The 21,062-nt window shown below is 40.6% G+C and overlaps 1 protein-coding gene across 1 annotated transcript; it reads left to right on the forward strand.

The window, feature by feature from the left end:
* The first annotated feature begins 8,618 nt into the window (after nt 1-8,618).
* LOC105477243 (C-X-C motif chemokine ligand 13) lies at nt 8,619-14,360 on the forward strand. The gene is made up of 4 exons (XM_011733650.3): nt 8,619-8,747; nt 10,529-10,661; nt 13,147-13,227; nt 13,521-14,360. Exons 1-4 carry the CDS (start codon nt 8,684-8,686, stop codon nt 13,570-13,572), a joined length of 330 nt encoding a protein of 109 aa, XP_011731952.1. The 5' UTR covers nt 8,619-8,683; the 3' UTR covers nt 13,573-14,360.
* The last annotated feature ends 6,702 nt before the right edge of the window (nt 14,361-21,062 follow it).

Below are 21,062 nucleotides of genomic sequence, written 5' to 3' on the forward strand. Positions count from 1 at the left end.
CCCGTAGTACATTAAGTGAATGGAAACTAGGGGGTCATGCTGCCTCCCTAATATGCAAAGGGACTTTGTTTCACTGGTTAAAAAAAAAAAAAATCACCTAAAACCAAAAATGATGTGCTGCTGGTAAATGCTTTATAACCAGCTTTCTGGAAAATATAAAGTTCTGACTCATGGCATTTGTCCATTTCTGTGAGGTAAATACTCTTACCAAGGCCCATTTTTTTCCCTCTATTTTTCTGTATTTTATCTTTCTAATTTTTATTATTTTTTTAAATTTTGTTTTAAGTTCTGGGATACTTGTGCAGGACGTGCAGGTTTGTTACATAGGTAAACAAGTGCTGTGGTGGTTTGCTGCCCCTATCAATCCATCACCTAGGTATTAAGCCCCACATGCATTAGCTATTTACCCTGGTGCTGTCCCTCCCCCAGCCTCCCACCCCGACAGGCCCAAACAGTGTGTGTTGTTCCCCTCCCTGTATCCCTGTGGATTATGGCCAATTTCAAACCACCAAAATGAGGTTGTCGAATGTGGACTTGGGAAAGATGAGCCCCATGGCCCTCACCGGCATCAGTACACCACTGGACCTGCCCAGCTGCCTGTCAACAGAGCCAGGACACTGTCCCTGGGATTTGTGACATGAAATGTTTTATTATGGCCAGAGGGAAGCTTTTGAGCTATGTTGATGCCCAATAGCTCTAATGACAAGCCGCTAAAATGGGTACTTTTGATGCAAGTATTGGGGGACTTCCTGACCAGCCTATGGTCTCATTATTTTCATTGTTGTCCCTGTTTGTAGAGGAGACAAATGGCTCCAGTGATCTGTACTCCAGAGAAGTGGTGCTACCAGGACCTTTGCCCTGGGCTCGAGGTACTTAAGATGGCGCTACGGACCCAGGTTTTCAGGGCTTTCAGAAGGAGAAACTGGACCTCTATGGACTTGAAGCCAGTTGGCTAAGCGCTCACGCCTCTCGTCCTCTGCATGACTCACTCTGGCAGCCTCCAGAGATAGACATGCCTGACTCAAGCCCAGCTCCCTTGATTAAAAATCCAGTGCTTTTTGCATCACACTGGAATTTGGAGCCCCCAAACACTTGCACCTGCAGCATGTATTACCAACAGGCAGATGTCACTTTTTAAAGCAAAACATCCTTGCCTACTATGGCGTGGCTTTCAGTATAAATTCCACATCAACCAGCAGCAATGCTGACCTTTTGCTGCTGCTCAGAGAGAGGCACTGCCCCAGTTTATCCCCTAACTCAGTCCAATCTCTGTGTTCTGTCCTTAATAGCTGTTAGAAATACCCCTGTCTTTTCACGTTCAAGCTACCAGCTCTGGGGTAGCACTGGCCCTCACCTCTCCTCTACTGGTTGATGACAGAGCTACACCACCAGAAAGGGACAGGCATATAGGAGAGTGGCAGGTTATTGCGGGAAACTTTTCTTCATTATACACTAAAATATTGAGACTCCATAGTGAACACATTCTACAGAAGGAAGGTGAGGTGTCGCTCAACTCTAAGCTTCGAAAATATCCATGTCCCATTTTTGGCCTGGCCCCAACACAATGATTTTTTTTTTTTTTTTTTTTGAGATGGAGTCTCACCCAGGCTGGAGTACAATGGCATGATCTTGACTCCCTGCAACCTCTGTCTCCCGGGTTCAAGTGATTCTTCCTGCCTCAGCCTCCAGAGTAGCTGGGATTACAGGCACCTGCCACTACACTCAGCTAATTTTTCTATTTTTAGTAGAGTAGAGAGTAGAGTTTCACCACGTTGGCCAGGCTGGTCTTGAACTCCTGACCTCGGGTGATCCACTCGCCTCAGCCTCCCAAAGTAAAGGGATTACAGGCATGAGCCACCATGCCCTGCCAGCCCCAACACTATTACTGAAGATAAAAATGGAGTCTTAGGAGTAGAGCTAGAGGAAAAAACGTTAACAATATCTGGTACTGCCAATGAACCTCCCTCGCTATCCGTGAGGATTGGTTGCAAGACTCCCGTGTATACCAGAATCTATAGATGCTCAAGTTTTTGATATAAAATGGGACAGTATTTGCATATAACCTGTGCACATCCTCCTGTATACTTTATATCATCTCTAAATTACTTATAATACCTAATACAATGTAAATATTATGTAAATAGTTATTATATTGTTTAGGGAATAATGACAAGAAAAAAAGTCTGCACATGTTCAGAACAGACACGGTCTTTTTCAAATATTTTTGATTCACAGTTGGTTGGATCCACAGATGTGAAACCCTATGCATAAGGAAGGCCGACTGTATTCATTTGGAATGTAAATTGGAGTCCTTCAGAAGATATTCAGCCTGTGAACTTCAGGCCCCTAGTGGTGGGCAGAGTGATTGCAAAGAGTCCTCAACCCCATCTGTGAGAACTGGAGTGGACAGCAAAGGGATGATGCAGGAGAGGAAGTTGGAGAGAGCACCAGGATCCACTAAGAACTTATCCACACAGGGTTCAGTGGGAAGCCTTTGCAGCACAGCAAAGACACAAACAGCTTTGTGTTTTGAGAAGATGGTACTGGCTGCAGTGTGGAAAGTGGATTGGGATTGGGGATGGGAAAAGAGCAGTTAGCAAGCTCTTGTAGCAGCTGGACAGTGGTGGCTGGGAATAGTTTCTAGCAGTGAAACGGGAGAAAAGTGGAGAAAGTCAAGATATTTTAAGATATACAAGTGCCAGCTCTCAGAGACCAAACAGATATGGGGATTAAAGGCAATGAAGGAGTTCAAGATAACTTCCCTGGTTTCTAAGCAAGTTTTTGAGCAACTGAGTGAATGATGATACCATTTACTAAGACTTGAAATATTGGAGATAGAGCAGGTTTTGAGGACACTAAGTTCAGTTTGGGGATAATATGATTAGTTAGAAGTATCTAGGAGGCCTCTATGAAGAAATGACCAGTAATTAGGCTATTGAGTAGATACCAATGTGAGTGAACTTATATGTAAACTTGAAGGCCTGGGAAGAGACATACACCCCTAGGGAGAGAGTGCACAGTGAGAGGAGGAGCAGAATAGCTAGTTAGATGAAGAAGAGAAAAGAGCAAAGTAATATGACACTGAGCATATTACTTGAGGGCACCTGAGGTTTGCAGATTAGCAGATATTAAGGGAACAAAGTGATATGCCAAAAACTTTCAAAATTGCATAAGGGTTCTCTTACTGGAAAACGAAACTATTGACTTTTATTTATAATGTCCAGGTCTCCACTCATGGTTATAACATAAATATAAACTGAATGAAAAAAGCAGATGATGACTTATTATCTACATGACTCATGATTATATATGATGACATATGATTACATTATAGAATCAGTAGAGGAGAAACAAGATGATTATTTTGCTAATGCTCACTGCATGCACCATGCTTTAAAAGCACAAGCACAATTGTTTGATCACTTTGACATTGGTATGTGGTGGCCTCGCTGTTCTCAGAAATCTTTCTAATCACAGAAGGTACAAGCCCAACAACTGCTGAGGCCGAATGTGATCTCATGCCAGAGGACCAATGTGCAATCTGATTTTGCAACCTCAGGAATAAGGCGTCGGATTTGGGCAAGAATTTGTTGGATTATTTCAGATTTTTAGGGGTTTTTCTCCTCTCCTTCATTAATATTTCAGCCTAATCAAAAAAAATCTCAAACCTCACAATATTTTTAAAGCAATACGCCCAACCAAATAAATGGTTTGAAATTTGAAACAATGCAACACACGCCTTCTGCTCGGCACACAGGCAGGGTCCTCTTTACCTGAGGACAGACCTTTTCCTTCCTGCGAACTGTTTCTGTAAGTAATGCTGCCATCTAGCAGTCTCTTGGGTAATCACCACCCTAAAAGGTAATAGCTTTCAGGACACATGTTCTAGGTTTGTGGTGGTTTCCCTGCGTTTAACGCAGGTGGATTCCCTGCATTTAAGTTGGGTTTAAACAACACTTGAAATATGAATTTAATTACCTTTGAAAAATGTCTTTTCTGCAGGTAAAGGTCTTGAAATCACGGTGTGGCAAAAAATAGGCTGTTGAAAGCCGCTCGCTCAAGATGCAAATGATGGCAAAATGAACAGGGTTTGCATTGTCCAAACTCATCCAATTGCACACACTGAATATGTGCAGTTCTTTGTACATCAATTATTCCTCAATAAAGCTGTTTTAAAAATAGTGAAATAAAAAGAAAATGATGACAAAAAATAAAACACCCGCTGTGTAACACTTCAGTACATTTGTACGAAATACAAACCTCTACAAGTATCTTGTGAGGAGAGTAGGTAAAAACAAAGTGTGGATGATCAGTGTCAAAGAAGAACAGCTCTTTAACCAGAGGACTCTGGAGTCATAATCTCAAGATATCACCTATGTGCCTACTGGAAACCTAAGTGACATTTTAATTCACGTCAGGAACTTCACTTGCAAACTGAGCAAAGTTACTTTTTCATGTACTTCACATTTTTGTGTTTTCACAAAGGTTAAAAGAAACAGCTAACATTTATTGAAGTGTTTGCTATTTGCCTAACACTGAATAAAACACTTTCCAAGCACTGTTACGTAACCTACACAATCCCCTGAGATGGTGTTACTGATACTAGTGGCTTGGAGAAGTTAACAAGGCAAATAAGTGTTGGAGTCGGGATACAAACCCAGCCAGTCTGATTTCAGAGCCTGAGCTCTCACCTCCAAGGTTATAATACTTTTCTATTGTGCTGAAAGTTATGTGGGAGCAAATAGATGTCAGATGTTCAGCAGGTTAAAATACGTGTTAACAAGATACAATAAGTTTCTGTTTTCTAGTTGAGTGACTTGAAAGAAAATGTTCTCAATTGTATCACAGTGACATTTGTCTTATCTCTTACTACAAACTATGTAATCACCATGAAACTCTACCGTTAACTCTCGTTTAATACCTGTTGACTATTTAGATTGTCAGATACTTTGGCCAATTATGCCATCTCACTGTTTTAGTGACATTTTACTTTTTGATATCTTGAGAGAGAGTTTCCTTCTTGTCACTGCTCTGCATTTAGATGTCAGTGAGTACTGACATCTAGAGTGGATTTGTCCTGTCCACTTTTACTAAAATAAGGTATCTGTGCATCATTTTCTGAGGAAATGACTTGTCCAAACATATCTCTGAAGATAATTTGAATGTGCATGTCTTTTTACAGAAACAGCATGTCACAGCAAACTATGCAGTTTATGTTAGACCAGGCCCATGCATTCAAACCTCCTGAGAATCTTGTTGAATGCAGGGCCTGAGATTCTACATTTTAAACTAGCTCTCGGGTGGAGTTAGTGATGCCAGTCCTTGGATCGCAATATAAGTACCAAGGTTCTAAATTACCCAGTTGTTCTTGGATCTGGAAAGAAAATTTGATTTGATTCCAAAGTGAAGCAAAAAAATCTTCCCTATAATTTTATCATTTTATGTATCTGATGATAAAAATCAGGTTTGATATAAACCAAGTTATATATTTTTATGTTTCTAAACAAGGATATCTATAAAAGCTATTTTAAAAATAAATTGCTTCCATTTGAGTTTTAAATCTATTTGTTTAAATATTTTTTCTTCTTGGCATCAGAGTTTTTGAAATGTATACCCCTACCATAAGATGATATCAAGTAGTGTTGGACTTGCAACTTCTAGAATCATCTGACTATCTGAGAGCTGCCCAACCTCCAGCCCCCGGGCAGACATGAATAAGGCTTCTTAGATCTAAATAAGCTAAATCCAGAACTCTGGGCATTAAACAAACGAAAGTCAGATTTTAGAATTGTTCTGCAATTAGTTCCTTGACCTCATGGTCCTATTTTTAATAGCAGCCAATTTAGGAGTTTCCTAGGTATATTCAGAGCTCTCTTTCAGGTAACTTTGTCCCTATACTCTTCCAGTTCTTGTCAGCTTCACTCATTTTTTTGCTTCTCACAAGAAAATATATAGTACTTAGAGGCAAATGTAAAACTTCTATACTTGGGTCTCAAGATTATATCACACAAGAGTAAAATGAATTAGACACTGTAAGAAATTGACCATTTTCGAAAACAGGAATGTTATTGCCTACCAACTCAATATAAATGACTAGAATAATGTTATTCAGTCTAGGAATCTATTAATAGAATAGTGCTAGAACAAAGGAGGTAATGGGTTTCCTCTAGCTCATACTGGCAAAGCCATACTTGAGGTAACATAATGTTCGGATGTGTGCATGTAAGTGTATGCATGTCTGTGGCTGTGAGTCAGAGAGGGTGATGGGGAGGCAAAAGGGAAGGTAGTTATAACTTATGAGGAACAATGGAAAAGATCAACAGGTTTCAAAAGGGTAAACCAAGATGGTGAGAGAGTTTCAAACTGTTACAAATTCAAAGAAATAGGAGTATTTACTTTCAAAGTGGGTTTTGGAGTGGAAGTTAGTAAGATCTTGGATGGATGGATGGATGGATGGATGGATGGATGGATGGATGGACGGACGGACGGACGGATGGATAGATGGGGGAGTGGATGTATTGAAGAGTTAAATTCCTAAACACCTTACTTTGAGAAATCTAGAAGCGATGAGCAGTTTTTTTCCCCCGAACAGATTACATAGTCAGATAGACAGGCAGGCTATTTATTGAATACATTTTACATGCCAGTATTCGGCTGAACCCTCTACATATACCAGGTGCTTTCTTCTCCAAACAATCCTTTGGAATTCCTATTATCCTCATGTGGAAAGTGGTAAATATGAGGCATAGAGAAATTAAGTGACCTGTCCAAAGTCATTGCCAGGGTGAGCTCAGACTTTGTGCTGTTAACCTCTAGTTTATAACCCTGAGTGACACTCGAAGGTGCCCTACTCAACTCTCTCTTAAAGAAATAACTTGCTGGCCAGCGGCAAGGAGTGCAGTTAGCTGACAGCCTCTACTGATAACCTCCTCAGGTTCTGCTTCAGCTTTCAACCAGAGAGCGTGTTGTATCTGAGGAGGCCCAGCTAAGGACCAAGCACGGCAGGGGTAGCAGAGTCTGAACATTTCTGCCCACTGTGGGCCCCTCTAATAAACAGTCTTTCTTCTGGAGCTCCCCACTGAGTTGTTGTAGACTTCACCAGATCAGCATTGCAATCTGAGGCTCCCCCTGCCCAGTTCTGCCTCCTTCCTCCTTCTGTCTATCGCAGGAGTTGTTCTGAATAACCTTCTTTTACTCCAATGTCCATCTCAGCATCTTCTTTGCAGAGGACGCAACTGGCACACTCTGCCTTCATATATTTGGATTGCCATCATATAGAAGACTGTTTAGAATTGCTTTGTGTTGTGATAAGGGGTTGAATTTTGTCCTAATTCAACCCCTTATCACAACACAAGCATAAGCAAACTACTAGGGAAGCAGCTTTCACATATACATAAGGAAGAACATCCTGGCAACTACAACTGCCAAACAATAGAATGGGCTGCCTCAAGATCAATGAGTGCCCTATCACTGCGTTCAGGCCAACTGGAGAACTGCTTTTGTGTGAAGGTTGTGTGGCATTACCACTCCTCTACTTCCACCCGCATGCATACTGAGGCACCTGGGATGCTAAACATCCACAATACTAATTGATTAGCAAAAACCAAATTGTTTAGGAAATCACGCCAGGAAGCCCACACCTCTGATTTCTTAGCAGTTCAGTGGGTCTGGTTTGATACATCATCCTTGTCCACTTCCAGGGCAGTTTAGTGGTACTCGAGGCCAGACTAGCCACTTTCTCCGTACTTTTTTTTTTTTTTTTTTAATCAAAGAGCTCCTAGAAAATGGGATAGGCTGTGGGCTATTGTCCCCATGGACTAGTTGGTGGGATCAAAACTAAACTTCACATATATTTATATCACACAGACTGTAATATGGGGTTCACCCCCTAATGTAGTTCTAATAACTCCCTCCCCTGCCACATGGTTCTCAAGCTCACGGACTTACACACGACAGCCAGAGAGATTCTCTTCCTCAAGGCTGTTGTCTCCCTCCCTTCGTGCAGACACAGGCACACAAAGCAGGGGACGCCTACTGCCCCCTTCTAAGAATTCCATGATGGTCAGATTACACAAGTAATCATATATTTCACATAGTAAAATAAGAGATGGAAAAGACTGGTAGGAAAATCAATAGCATAATCAGCGTTAGGATCTGTATATAAAGAGACATTCATTTGGTGTGCAAATATTTACTGAGCACCTACCGAAGGCCGGAATCCCTTCCACATGCTAGGGATGTGATGTGCTCAATGGAGTCCCCAATGTCATGGAGTATATATCTAATGCCATGGAGAAACCTGGCTCACCCTGCACTGAGAGAAGCAATCAAAGCCACCATCACCAATAGCGCTACTAAAGACAGTGCTTCGGAGCTTCCAAGCTGATAGATTTTCCTTTCTCCCACCCTCAGATTTCTCCAGCATCTCTGGCACTTGTAGTCCACGTTTGCAAGAACTATTTTATTATAGTGCTCTGAAACAAATTTATAAAGTTTGCAAGAGAAGTTTTAAAAAAGCAAGCTCAGCAATATTTGGGGGCTTTTAAAGCTGATGATGCAGCTGACCTACTGGAGACAAAGGCAGTGGGAGGGCCCTTACTGGTATAAATAAATAGGAGTCTCTGGTACTGAAAACCCACAGCCTGGACTCAGAGCTCAAATCTGAACTCTACCTCCAGACAGAATGAAGTTCATCTCGGCATCTCTGCTTCTCATGCTGCTGGTCAGCAGCCTCTCTCCAGTCCAAGGTGAGATCTTTCACTTATGTTTCACTGTTTGTTGAACAGAAATAGTCTTTAACCACTTCAATTTTCTTTCAATTAAAAACTGCAGGGAAGTCTGACTAAAGGGGGAAAAAACAGCTCTGTTGCTTCTAGATTTCTCAAAGTAAGGTGTTTAGGAATTTAACTCTTCAAAATTGGAAGTCTTTATATTGTTTTTATTTATAGAAAAAAGAGATACCAGAAGTCCAATATTCATGTGAATTATATTAGGCTTGTATATTCCCGGCCTTTTTCAGATTCCACTCCTGCTATATATAATTCTTTACATGTAGCTCTTATTTGTTCTGCCTCTCAATGTTACCCACTCTGACCAAACCCTATATAGGGTTTAAAGATTATTGAACTCTACTGGTCTCTTGCAGTGAACATGCTTCATGTAATTCCAGGTGGTTAGATCTGGCATCGAGTACACCATTGTGAGTACACCAGGAGTATTTACACACATTCTGCAAAGAAGCAGACTTCCATGTCTAAGTGGGGCAGCTATCTGTGTAAATAGATAAATATCCAGTTGAAGTAGTAAGTTTTATGTGGCTGAAGGAATGGATATATGTGCAGAAAGAAGCCTTCTGTTCAGATTTAGAAGACCAAATTTTTGTTCTTAAAACACAGAGGAGGTTTCTCCCCCAGTTTTAATTTTGCTTCACATGTTATTTTCACTCTTCAAAACCCTAATTTCTTGCTTTCTCCATGGGGCTTTCCCATGGCTCCCGGCAGAGGTAACTCTTACTACATCTTCTGTTCTCAGCACACACATTAGATGTTAAGCGTAATACAACTTTCTGTGGTATTTTAGCTTTTTTTTGCTTGTTTCCCCTACTAAATTATACACATCTTGAGAGTTGAGCCTTTTTATTTATAAATGTATGTCAAGCACAGTAGTAGGCTGGATAGAAAAGATCTGATAAATGTCTTTTCCTTAGATTTCATTAGATCCCATTAAAATTCATGAGATGGGTACTAATGGTACCCATCCAGCATTAATCGCTTTTATTAAATAAAAAGAGTTTTGAATTTTTACGATTGCCTTTTGTTTGGTAACGATTTGCAACCTAGACAGAGGACCAACATATTAAACAAAAACGTTTGTGACATTTTCTGAGAGGAAAGGGGAGGGTGGCAGAGAGTCTGATAGAGAAAACTCTGTTCCAGCATGTTATTGCTCCCAGGACTCTAGAGCCAGGTCATGTCCTCGGTTTTTATGTGGTGGGAGTGATGATAATCCATTGGTTTTATACTGCATTAATTATAACTGCGTTGTAAGTCCCTACAGAGGCTGTTCTCAAATGTTATTACGTGGACAATCACCTGAGTACAAACATAACACTATCACAAATGTCAAAGAATGCTGTGCTTTTCTAAAAGCTAATTTTTGTTTTGTTTTCCTTTGCTTTGTTTGTTTGGTTTTTGAAATGGGGTCTCCCTTTGTTGCCCAGGCTGGTCTCAAACTCCTGGATTCAAGCAATCCTCCCACCTTGGCCTCCCAAAGTGCTGGGATTACAGGTGTAAGTTACCGTGCCTGGCCTAAAAGCTAATTTTATTTTTAAAGTTTCTACACATTGGTAGAAAACATTTAAAAATACTCAAGCCAAGGCAAGCAGAAATATACAAACTAAAGACATATGAGTGGAAGCACTGACTTGAAACTTTTAAATCTTCAAACGTACAGTATGAAAGATTAGTAATTAAATTCTAGTTATGAATTATATGCCAATGGATTAAAATAATTGATTCTGTGTTTACAGGTGTTCTAGAGGTCTATTACACACACTTGAGGTGTAGATGTGTCCAAGAGAGCTCAGTCTTTATCCCCAGACGCTTCATTGATCGAATTCAAATCTCGCCTCGTGGGAATGGTTGTCCAAGGAAAGAAATCATGTAAGTTTCAAGAAAAAAATAAATAAGATTTCTTTCTCCCAATGAAATCAGATTAAATGTTACCATACAGTAGTCTTACTCAAGAATGTAGAAGAGATTTACTTGAGTGTTGCTAAAAATTCTCAAACTAATAATGAGAATTGTTAGTAACGAAGAGCTTAGCTTGCAGCAGCCCCGAGCTAAGTGCTTTACATGAACATACTGATTTTATTTATTCAACCACTTTATTAAGGTAAGCCTATTGTTCCTTACAGGCTGAGGCTTAGGAAGGTTAACCAACTGCCTGAGACACACCGTCAGAAAGGATTAGAAAGTGCATTAGCCAGGACTCCATTCACATTTTCCCCATTCCAAAGCCTCTTCTTTGCGACACCTTGAAGTATTAGGCACAGCATCCTTCTCAGGGCATCCCCGACTTGGCATTCATTAGTGGCTCTTCCCATGGACTTCTTTAGATTTTTGCAATGTTTGTAAGCAGCTACTTCCTGTTTGTCACATTTTGTTACCAGTGCTTGGGGCCTTGGACCAGTTGAAATATGGGATATCAAAAGCTTATGGTAATTTTTCACTAAAAAGGCATTATAGTTTTCACTAAAAAGGCATTTCACTAATGTCTTTAACAATAATGTCTAACTAAACTACAATTATTGCCATCAAACTCAGAGATGTGAAGTCTAGCCATGACTTATTTGGGAGCAGTTCCCCTGGCTGTTTAGAAAACTGGGACCCCTTTCTTTTGATTCCATTTCCTCTGTCATGACTCAAGTCTCTTGCCTGTCAGCCAAGGAAGGTAATGCACCTTAATTTTCTCTGCTTTAACGTTGATTGTTTTGAAATGACAAAAATCTGATTTCATATCTTTTCATCAAATTCTGCATTTATGAATATTAACCAGATACAGAAATGAAAGTTTCAGATTATTATGAGAAATTCATGCCAATCAGAGGTGAAAATACTGTGAGTCCAGATGGTCAGAAATCTGTCTTTCCATCATGAACTCAGAAACCAACTGGAAGTATCTGCCTGAAAACCCAACTGTTCCATGCCCTCTGACGTCTCTAAGATTTACGTGCAAAGGTGCAGTTTCAAAATTAGATGGATGGATCCTTGCTGTTTGTCTTTTTTGTTTTGGGGTTTTTGTGGTTTGTTTTATTGTTTGGTTTTGGAGGTTTTTTTTTTTTTTTTTTTTTTTTGAGACAGGATCTCACTCTGCTGCCCAGGCTTTAGTGCAGTAGCACAATCATGGCTCACTGCAGCCTCAACGTCCTGGGTTCAAGCAAGCCTCCCTCCTCAGCCTCCCGAGTAACTGGGACTACAGGTGCACACCACCATGCCCAGCTAGCTTTTTTTTTCAAATTTTTGTAGAGCTGGGGTCTCATTAAGTTACCCAGGCTAGTCTCAAACTCCTGGCCTCAAGCAATCTGCCTACCTCAGCTTCCCAAAGTGCTGGGATTACAGGCATGAGCTACCATGCTGCTGGCTGTTTGTCACTTTATAACTAAGACAAATGACATATAAGGGAATTGTGTTTTGTTTGAGTTCACACCAATAAAGGGTAGAGTCTCCCAGTTTTCTGCTATCTGGGAGACCTCACTTTTCCACTGCAGATAAAAGCATTTAACACTATGTCTGGAACTTGGTAACCACTCAGGTCATGCTCATGAAAAACAGTGAAGAAAAGTGTGGGTTGTGGAGTCAGATAATCTTCATTTGAATCCTGCTGTATCACGTATTTGTTGTGCAATCTTGAACAAGTTATTTAAATTTGCTAAGCCTAGGTTCATCATCAGAAGGTAAGGAAATAATAGTTTCTCCAGCAAAGGATTTTTGTGAGATGAATTGAAACAATCCATGTTACCTGCTAAACATAGGGCCTGGTGTGTTTAAGTACCTGATAAAAATTAGCTATTAATTATCATTGCCACTTTTGCTGTTGCTTAATATCTTAGAGCAGGAAAAATCTTGCTAAGTGGTAATTCGACAAAATGCAGATGTCACTCCAAGCAATCTGCTCTGCAGCATGCCCCCCATGTGAAATTGTACTGAATTTTTTTTTCAGTGAAATTCAAGTTCTCAAGAGAGTATTTTCTATAGCTTATTTTGTTCTCCCAAATGCAATGCAACAGATAAGCACATTTTAAAGATATTGTGATATAACTTGAGAAGTGAGCCAATCTTGGAGTCAGTTATTTGGTTGTTCTCCAACACACGTAAAGGTTATCAACAAAACACTAACTTCTGACATGTGAGGCCGTCTCAGCTTTGGATTCAACCCCACCAGCTCACACATACTGGGCCACAAATGGTTGTTTTCTTATTCCTGTGACCCCATGCTACAAATCACCTATTCCAGATCCAAAACTGCCCAGCTCCAATTTCACTTCATCTAGGAATAATTAGTTTCATACCCAACTCTTTTCTTTATTAAGAGTATAGGATTGACTAAAATGTAACACTGAATTATTTAATTTTTATTTTCCCCCAGAGTCTGGAAGAAGAACAAGTCAGTTGTGTGTGTGGACCCTCAAGCTGAATGGATACAGAGAATAATGGAAATGTTGAGAAAGTAAGTCAGGCATAACAAGGGGTTTCAGATTCCAACTTGTACTGAAGAGTTTCCCTTTCCTGAACAGTCAAAATAGGGACCAATTTGAATTTATGAGAAGTTCCTAAGACAAATGTGTGTTTTTCACCATTATTGCTTATCAGATGGAGTAGGGGTAGCGCATTCCAGCAACTCAGTAAACCAAACTAGAAGCCAGTATACATGACAGTCCTTGCCTGCTATCTCCAGAGGAAAGCCACAGTTTCTTGTGTTTCTCTAAACATGACAATTTTGTTTTTGTTTCTGCTTCACAGGAAAAGTTCTTCAACTCCACCAGTTCCAGTGTTTAAGAGAAAGATTCCCTGATGCTGATATTACTGCTAAGAACACCTGCATTCTTCCCTTATCCTTGCTCTGGGTTTTAGTTTTGTGCTTAGTTGAACCTTTTCCAGGAAAAAGAATTTCCCCATACAAATAAGCATGAGACTATACATAAAAATAACCTTGCAGAAGCTGATGGGGCGAACTCAAGCTTCTTCACTCACAGAACCCTAGATACACGTGGAGTTTGCATTCTTATTCATTAGGGAGGACAGTTTCTTTGAAAACAGTTATTCAGTTATAAATAATATAGGAGTATTTTGATAATATACTTGTTGTTTAATGTTTAACATTTCTTAGAAAATAATGGAATGAGAATTTAAGCCTCAAATTTGAACATGTGGCTTGAATTAAGAAGAAAATTATGGCATATATTAAAAGCAGGCTTCCATGAAAGACTCAAAAAGCTGCCTGGGAGGTGGATGGAACTTGAGCCTGTCAAGAGGCAAAGGAATCCACGTATCCTCCGCTTAAAAACTCACCATGGAGGAGAATTAAGTCCTACTTTTAAAGAGTTTCTTTATAAAATTTGCTGTCTAAGATTAATAGCATTCAAAGATCCCCAGACTTCATAGAATACTCAGGAAAAGCATTTAAAGGGTGATGTACACATGTATTCTTTCACACATTTGCCTTGACAAACTTCTTTCACTCGCGTCTTTTACACTGACTTTTTTTTTGTGGGGGCGGGGGGGGGACTCTGGTATCAAATTCTTTAATGATTCCTATAAATCTAATGACATTCAATAAAGTTGAGCAAACATTTTACTTAATTATGTGCAATTTTTTCTTCTTCTTCTTCTTCTTCTTCTTCTTCTTCTTCTTCTTCTTCTTCTTCTTCCTCTTCTTCTTCTTCTTTTTGTTTTTTGAGACAGTCTCACTGTCTCATTCAGGCTGGAGTGCAGTGGCACAATCACAGCTCACTGAAGCCTCAACCTCCTGGGCTCGAGCAGTCCTCCCCCTCAGCCTCCCCAGTAGTTGGGACTACAGGCACACACCACCACACCCAGCTAATTTTTGTATTTTTTTGTAGAGATGGAGTTTCACCATGTTGCCCAGGTCATGAGTAATTCATTCTTAAGACAGCATCTACCCAAATGTAGACTTTCTCTGATTCTTAAAGTAGGATTTTATGAGGTTAATTTTTCTTTGTATTTCATTTGCCTTTTACACATGATCTAAAATCATTTGGTAAAAGGTGAGTGAAGTTATTCCTGATATTAACACAGTGGGAAATATTTGGCTATGAGAGCCTCTTCCCCCTAATGTTACCTACCACATACTAACTGTGATTTCTTCCAGACTTCAAACATTTATCAAACCCATTTTCACTGTGTCATATTGACTCTTAAAGTCATTAATGTTTCATTTGACAGTTTTGCATTGAGTTTGATCAACAGACAAAGAAGACACTTGAACTCTAGTCCCCATCTGCCCTGGCATCATCCTGGAAATCCTACCCACCACACCACTGAGCTCCACTGTGTGTTCCTCTCCCCACCCCACCTCCCTACTGCTTACCAACTGCTTTGGGGGGTCTGCTCCCAGGTCACCCAGGTTTTAAGCTATCTCTGACTCTGTCTTTCACTTTTCTTTTTCTTTTTAATTTTATTTTTATGTTATTAAATAATTTCTTGGGAGAAAATTAAAAGCACCTATAATTACTATATTTTCTGTTGTCTACAATTAAATGTGTTTTGAATTACAAATACACTCATGCGCACATAGAGGGCTGATAAAATGTCATCAAGATCCTGCCTTGTAGCGTTTTACAGATTCCAGTGTTTAGAGATCAGGAATCACTTCATTCTTTAATTTGATTTTGGTCTCGTTTGATAGTTAAACAAATATTCAGAAGTCTCAAATAAGAAATATCACTATTTCACATGAAGCATCTACTGTTATCACCCCTGCTTAGGACACAATGGTTAAGTCATTTGCTCATGAGACTCCATCTCTACAGAAATAAAAATCTAGCTGGGCATTGAGGTGTGCACCTGTAGTCCCAGCTACTCAGGAGGCTGAGGAGGGAGGCTTGCTTGAGCCCAGGAGGTCGAGGCTGCAGCTACTAAATGACAAGCCAGCATTCAAATCCAGCCAGTGTGGAACCAGAATCCATGTGTCTGACTATTGTACTGTGCTGACTCTATAGGAAGTTGGTATCATCAGTAGAAACAGGCATGTACTTGCCCCAAATCATATAACTAGCAAAAGACAAATCAGAATTCAAACCCAGGGCCATCTGACTCCTAAGCAAATGCTGTTAATCGCTTCACTAGACTGCCTCAAGTTTTCCCTTCCCTAAACATATTTCTTACTTCAACCTCTTTGGCTACCATCCTTTTCAGGGCCAATCAAAGCCAGGGAAAGGGTGGGAGCTCCAGGACATTCAAGCTTCCGCTGGATTGAGACATTCATGCCGTGTTGTCCAATCCCAGGGGGATCTGGGCAGCTGGTGGGTGGGGTGAAGGCAGTGGGCCAATGTGGAAAAGGAGACAAAAGCAGGGCCAGTGAGGGTTTCTGAACTCGCTTTTGTTACCACACAGGCACCCATTCCTCAAAAGTTGGAGTGGATTTGGATGTGTTCAGCCTGATCTGATTCAGGGAGCTGAACTCATAGATGCAGGAAACTTGTGGAACCATTCCTGGAGTGTCTGAGGAAAGGCGAGCTATTGCAGATCTGACTGGGTGTGGGTCTGGAAAGAAAGACTTGTGAAACAGTAAGGCAGTATTCAGGTGATAAATGACAACACACACACACACACAAATTAATCAAAAGTCAAAGTAAAATAGAGTTGAATGGAAAATGCAACGTAATGCTGACCAAAACAGGATGTTTAATGCTGAGAAACTGAATGAAGGAGCTACACAGGCCAAGCAGCACAAGGATCTCCTAGCAGCAGAATGCAGGAGACCTGTAACAAACCCATCAATAGTGCTGCTCGAACCCATCCACCCAACCAGCAGAGGCCCAGGAAGAAAAGATTCTGCTTCTCCAACAGAAGGGCTCAGCCCTGGCCTTAATTTGAGGGGAAAATAATCCACCAAAATAACAATAAAACAGTTAAAAAATATACATTCTAAAAATACAGCATAACAACTATTTACATAGAATTTATATTGTAATTTAAAGATGATTTAAAGTACAGTAAACAGCAGAGTGTGTATAGTTCATATGCAAACACTGTTCTTTTATATAAGAGACTTGAGCATTCTCAGATTTTGGTGTCCACTGGGGTTTTGGGGGAGGGGCTGGAACCAATCCCCTGAGGATACCGAGAGATAACTATATTTGGTATTTGTCCTAGGTTCCTAGTACAGAGCTCCTAAAACCCTTGGAATTCTCTGAGTGATGCGAGTGTCTCATTATTCACAATGAGCCCCTTTTAACCATATCTGAGTTTGTGGCAATTAGGTGGCTATTGGCAGGCCCTGAGATAGCCTTAGGATGGGGGTTGGCAGGCAGACGAACCAACCATGTGATTAGAGGGTTGGAACTTTTGGCCCACCCTCCCCACCACCTGTAGGGAGAGGAAAGGGGCTAGAAATTCAGTTTATTACCAATGGACAATGATTTAATCAATCATGCCTACGTAATGAAAACTGATATAAAAACCACCAAACAATAAGGTTCAGAGAACTTCCAGAACATGGAGGTGGGGGGCAGTGGTGCGCTGGAGCAGACATGGAAGCTCTGTGCCCCTCTCCTCACGCTGCCCTGTGCATCTCTTCCATTTGTCTGTTCCTGAGTTGTATCTTTTATAATGCCCTGGAAATAGTAGTACTTTCCTGAGTTCTGGGAGTCATTCTAGCAAATTATCAAACCTGAGGGCGGTGACCTAGGAACTCTCAAGTTTGTGGTTGGCTGGGTAGAAAGGAGAGTAGCCTGGGCACCCCATGTGCAGCTGGCATCTGAAGTTTGGGCAGTCCTGTGGGACTGAGCCTTTAACCTGTGGGGTCTACGCTAAGTACAGATAGTATTGTAACTGAATTGAATTGCTGGATACCCAGTTGGTGTAAGAGAATCACAGAATCGGAGATTTGGTTGGTGTCAGTAAACACTTGAGGCACAAAAAAAAAAAAAAAAAAAAAAAAAGGAAAAAACCTATCCCCAAACCTCCAGGCGATTTCAGTGTTCTAAAATTTGAACGCATAGTTCAGCCCACACAGAATATTAGAGTCATCGAGGGAGCTCGCTTTTCTTATGTCAGGTTAATTAAGTTATAGTTTACAGACAGTAAAATTGACCCTGTCTAAGTGTTCAGTTCAGTGAGTTAGCAGGAACAGCCCCAGCCCCTGTTCTGTTACTATACTTTTGCCTTTTCCAGCCTGTCATATAAATGGTACAGCCTTTTGTCTGGCTGCTTTCACTTTGCATAATGGTTTTGAGATTCATCATCTTGTTGAATGTATTACTAGCTTCTTCCTTGTTGTTGCTATTATTTCAATGTATGGATATACCAAAACTTGTTTATTTATTTGCCAGCTGATGGACCTTTGAGTTGTTTCCAGTTTGGGGATATCATGATTAAAACTGCTGTTAACATTTACTACAAGTCTTTGTGGGAACATATGTTTTGGTGTCTCTTGGATTAGTACCTACAAGTGGACATGCTGGGTCATGTGGCAGGTGGATGTTTAACTTTATAAGAAGCTGCTAAACTGTTTTCCAAAGTAAATGTACCATTTTGCATTCCCATCAGCAATATGTGAGAGTTCCAGTTGCTTCATATCTTCACCAGCCCTTGGTATTATCGGTCTTTTAAATTTTAGACATTTTAGTAGGTGTTTAATCTCTTGTGGTCCTAGTCTGTATTTCTCTAATGACTAATGATGCTGAATAGTTTTCACGTGTTTGTTTAAGATCTGTGTATCCACATTAGAAATCTGACTGACTTGCCCCCACCTTCTGGGTGGGTGGGGAGGAGCTCTATCCTATTCCATCCAAATGACTCTGCTATATTTCCACTTTGGATTTTGCAAAGGTACCTCAAACTCAATGTCAAGGACCAAAATTCATGATCTAATTCCAGTCTGGTCCAATTCCAGCATTTCCCACATCTGTGACAACTCCATGATTTGTTTCATTATGCAAGATGGAAAACTAGGACTCGTTTCAAAATTTATTTTCTATCACCACCAGTTCTGTATCCAACCCATAGCAAAACATCATTGATCCGTTTCCCTAAATATCTTCCTAATTCGTACACAACTCTCCATCTTTACTGCCTCCCTATGTCAACCAAGAGGCCATCAAGTCTCACCTGGACTGATTAAATAGCTTAAAAACTAGCTACCCTCCCCCGCCCCGACATCCCTCCATAAAGCAGCTAAGGTGATCCATTCAAAACGCAAGTCTGACAATGTCACACCTCTTACAGTTCCAAGCTCAATGGTCTTCCTCAGGACAGCCTTCTGTGCCTAGGTTAATCTCCTTGTGATAAGCTGTCACGTAACTCTTTCTTTTCCTTGAAAACTCTTACCTCAGTCAATAATAATACCATTGCTAGTGTGACTATTGGCCTTCCATCTCCAATTAGGATACTAACTTCATAAGGGCCAGAACTGTCTCTGGCTTTGCTCATCCTCAGATCCTTAGCATTGATTATGGCCCGGCACATGGTGGAAGTTCAAGTATTTTTTGGATAAATATATGAGTAAATAAATGAATATCTTCTAACTGTCTCATTTATTACCATTTAAGATACTTTGAGAAAATAACTTTTCATATTTGTCTTATTTTCATAACTGGATTGCAAATTTCTTGTAGACAGTAAGTCAGACTTTTATTTCTTTGCAACTCACGTGGTGTCCCACATATTCAATAAGCAACTCTTGTGCAAAATGAAAAGCATCTTGTACAGCATGTAATTTGTTTGGAATATTTAGGAAATAATTTTTTTACTATATTATCTAGAATATATGCCCCCACATTTTTATCACTATAACGTGCATCTGAGCATGCTGGTGGGTTTGAATTAATTGATAATTGTCATTGAAATTTAATGTAACATTGAGATCTCCAAGCTAAACTCCACTAAAAGTATGTCATGACATTATGACACTAGCAAATACTGCTGGAAAATGGTAAATCTATATGAATCCATTCTCACCATAAATTTAAAGTGACTGATATTTATTAAATTCTTATATACCATATCATTTAGGGTACCAATAGGAAATAGAAGGCATGCATAACTTTGAAGTGATTGCAATGAAGGAAACTATTTCAAAGGTGTGGGCAGGGTTAATGGAATATTGAGGCACTCAGGGACTAGTAGCCCCTCCGAGGCCTAAAGAAGAAAGGGGAAGAAATGGCGTTATGGAAGGCTGTTGGAGACCTGCAGTTTGGAAGCTAGATTGCCGGACAGGAACCATAGTCACTGAATGAGTCATCAGCCAAGATGCCATTAAGTCTCATCTGTACTGATTAAATAGCTTAAACACTATAACAGCATGTAAGTTGTTTGGAATATTTAGGATTTTTTTTTTTTTTTTTTTTTTTTTTTTTTTTTTTTTTTGAGATGGAGTCTCGCTCTGTCGCCCAGGCTGGAGTGCAGTGGCGCGATCTCGGCTCACTGCAAACTCCGCCTCCCGGGTTCACGCCATTCTCCTGCCTCAGCCTCCCGAGTAGCTGGGACTACAGGCGCCCACAACCGCGCCCGGCTAATTTTTTGTATTTTTAGTAGAGACGGGGTTTCACCGTGGTCTCGATCTCCTGACCTTGTGATCCGCCCGCCTCGGCCTCCCAAAGTGCTGGGATTACAGGCGTGAGCCACCGCGCCCGGCCCTTTTTTTTTTTTTTTGGAGATGGAGTCTGGCTCTGTCGCCCAGGCTGGAGTGCAGTGGCGCGATCTCCGCTCACTACAAGCTCTGCCTCCCGGGTTCACGCCATTCTCCTGCCTCAGTCTCCTGAGTAGCTGGCATTGCAGGCGCCCGCCACCATGCCCGGCTAATTTTTTTGTATTTTTTTAGTAGAGACGGGGTTTCACCGTATTAGCCAGGATGGTCTTGATCTCCTGACCTCGTGATCCGCCCGCCTTGGCCTCCCAAAGTGCTGGGATTATAGGCGTGAGCCACTGCACCCGGCCGGAAATAATTTTTTTACTATATTATCTAGGAGAGAGTAGGACATACCCACGTTTTTATAACTACTCTTGTGCATCCGAGAGTGCTGATATTATTAAATTTATTATCAAATAGAGCAAGTCGTCAACCATGACCAGAACTGAGTGTGAACAGGGATTAGAGGAAATAAGGGTCTCTACCTCTACATCCTCCCACCTTACAATTTCCTATTCGTGCTTTCCAACCCCCCGACCCCCATCATTGGCCAAATACATTCAGAAGAGGTTAGATGAGGAAACTAACGTTCAGAAAGGTAAATGAATTTGCCCAGTATCACCCAGCTAATGAATGTCAGTTCTGATATTTGAATCCCAAAGACCGACTCCAAATACCATGATCTCATTTAT

The sequence above is a fragment of the Macaca nemestrina genome, chromosome 3, assembly GCF_043159975.1.
Source record: "Macaca nemestrina isolate mMacNem1 chromosome 3, mMacNem.hap1, whole genome shotgun sequence".
NCBI lineage: Eukaryota > Metazoa > Chordata > Mammalia > Primates > Cercopithecidae > Macaca > Macaca nemestrina.

Bases quoted from the DNA above. Each gene is read 5' to 3' on its own strand.
- LOC105477243 (XM_011733650.3), top strand. From the start codon at position 8,684: ATGAAGTTCATCTCGGCATCTCTGCTTCTCATGCTGCTGGTCAGCAGC. The intron at 8,748-10,528 runs GTGAGATCTTTC...CTGTGTTTACAG, and splicing joins CAGCCTCTCTCCAGTCCAAG to GTGTTCTAGAGGTCTATTAC. The intron at 10,662-13,146 runs GTAAGTTTCAAG...ATTTTCCCCCAG, and splicing joins TGTCCAAGGAAAGAAATCAT to AGTCTGGAAGAAGAACAAGT.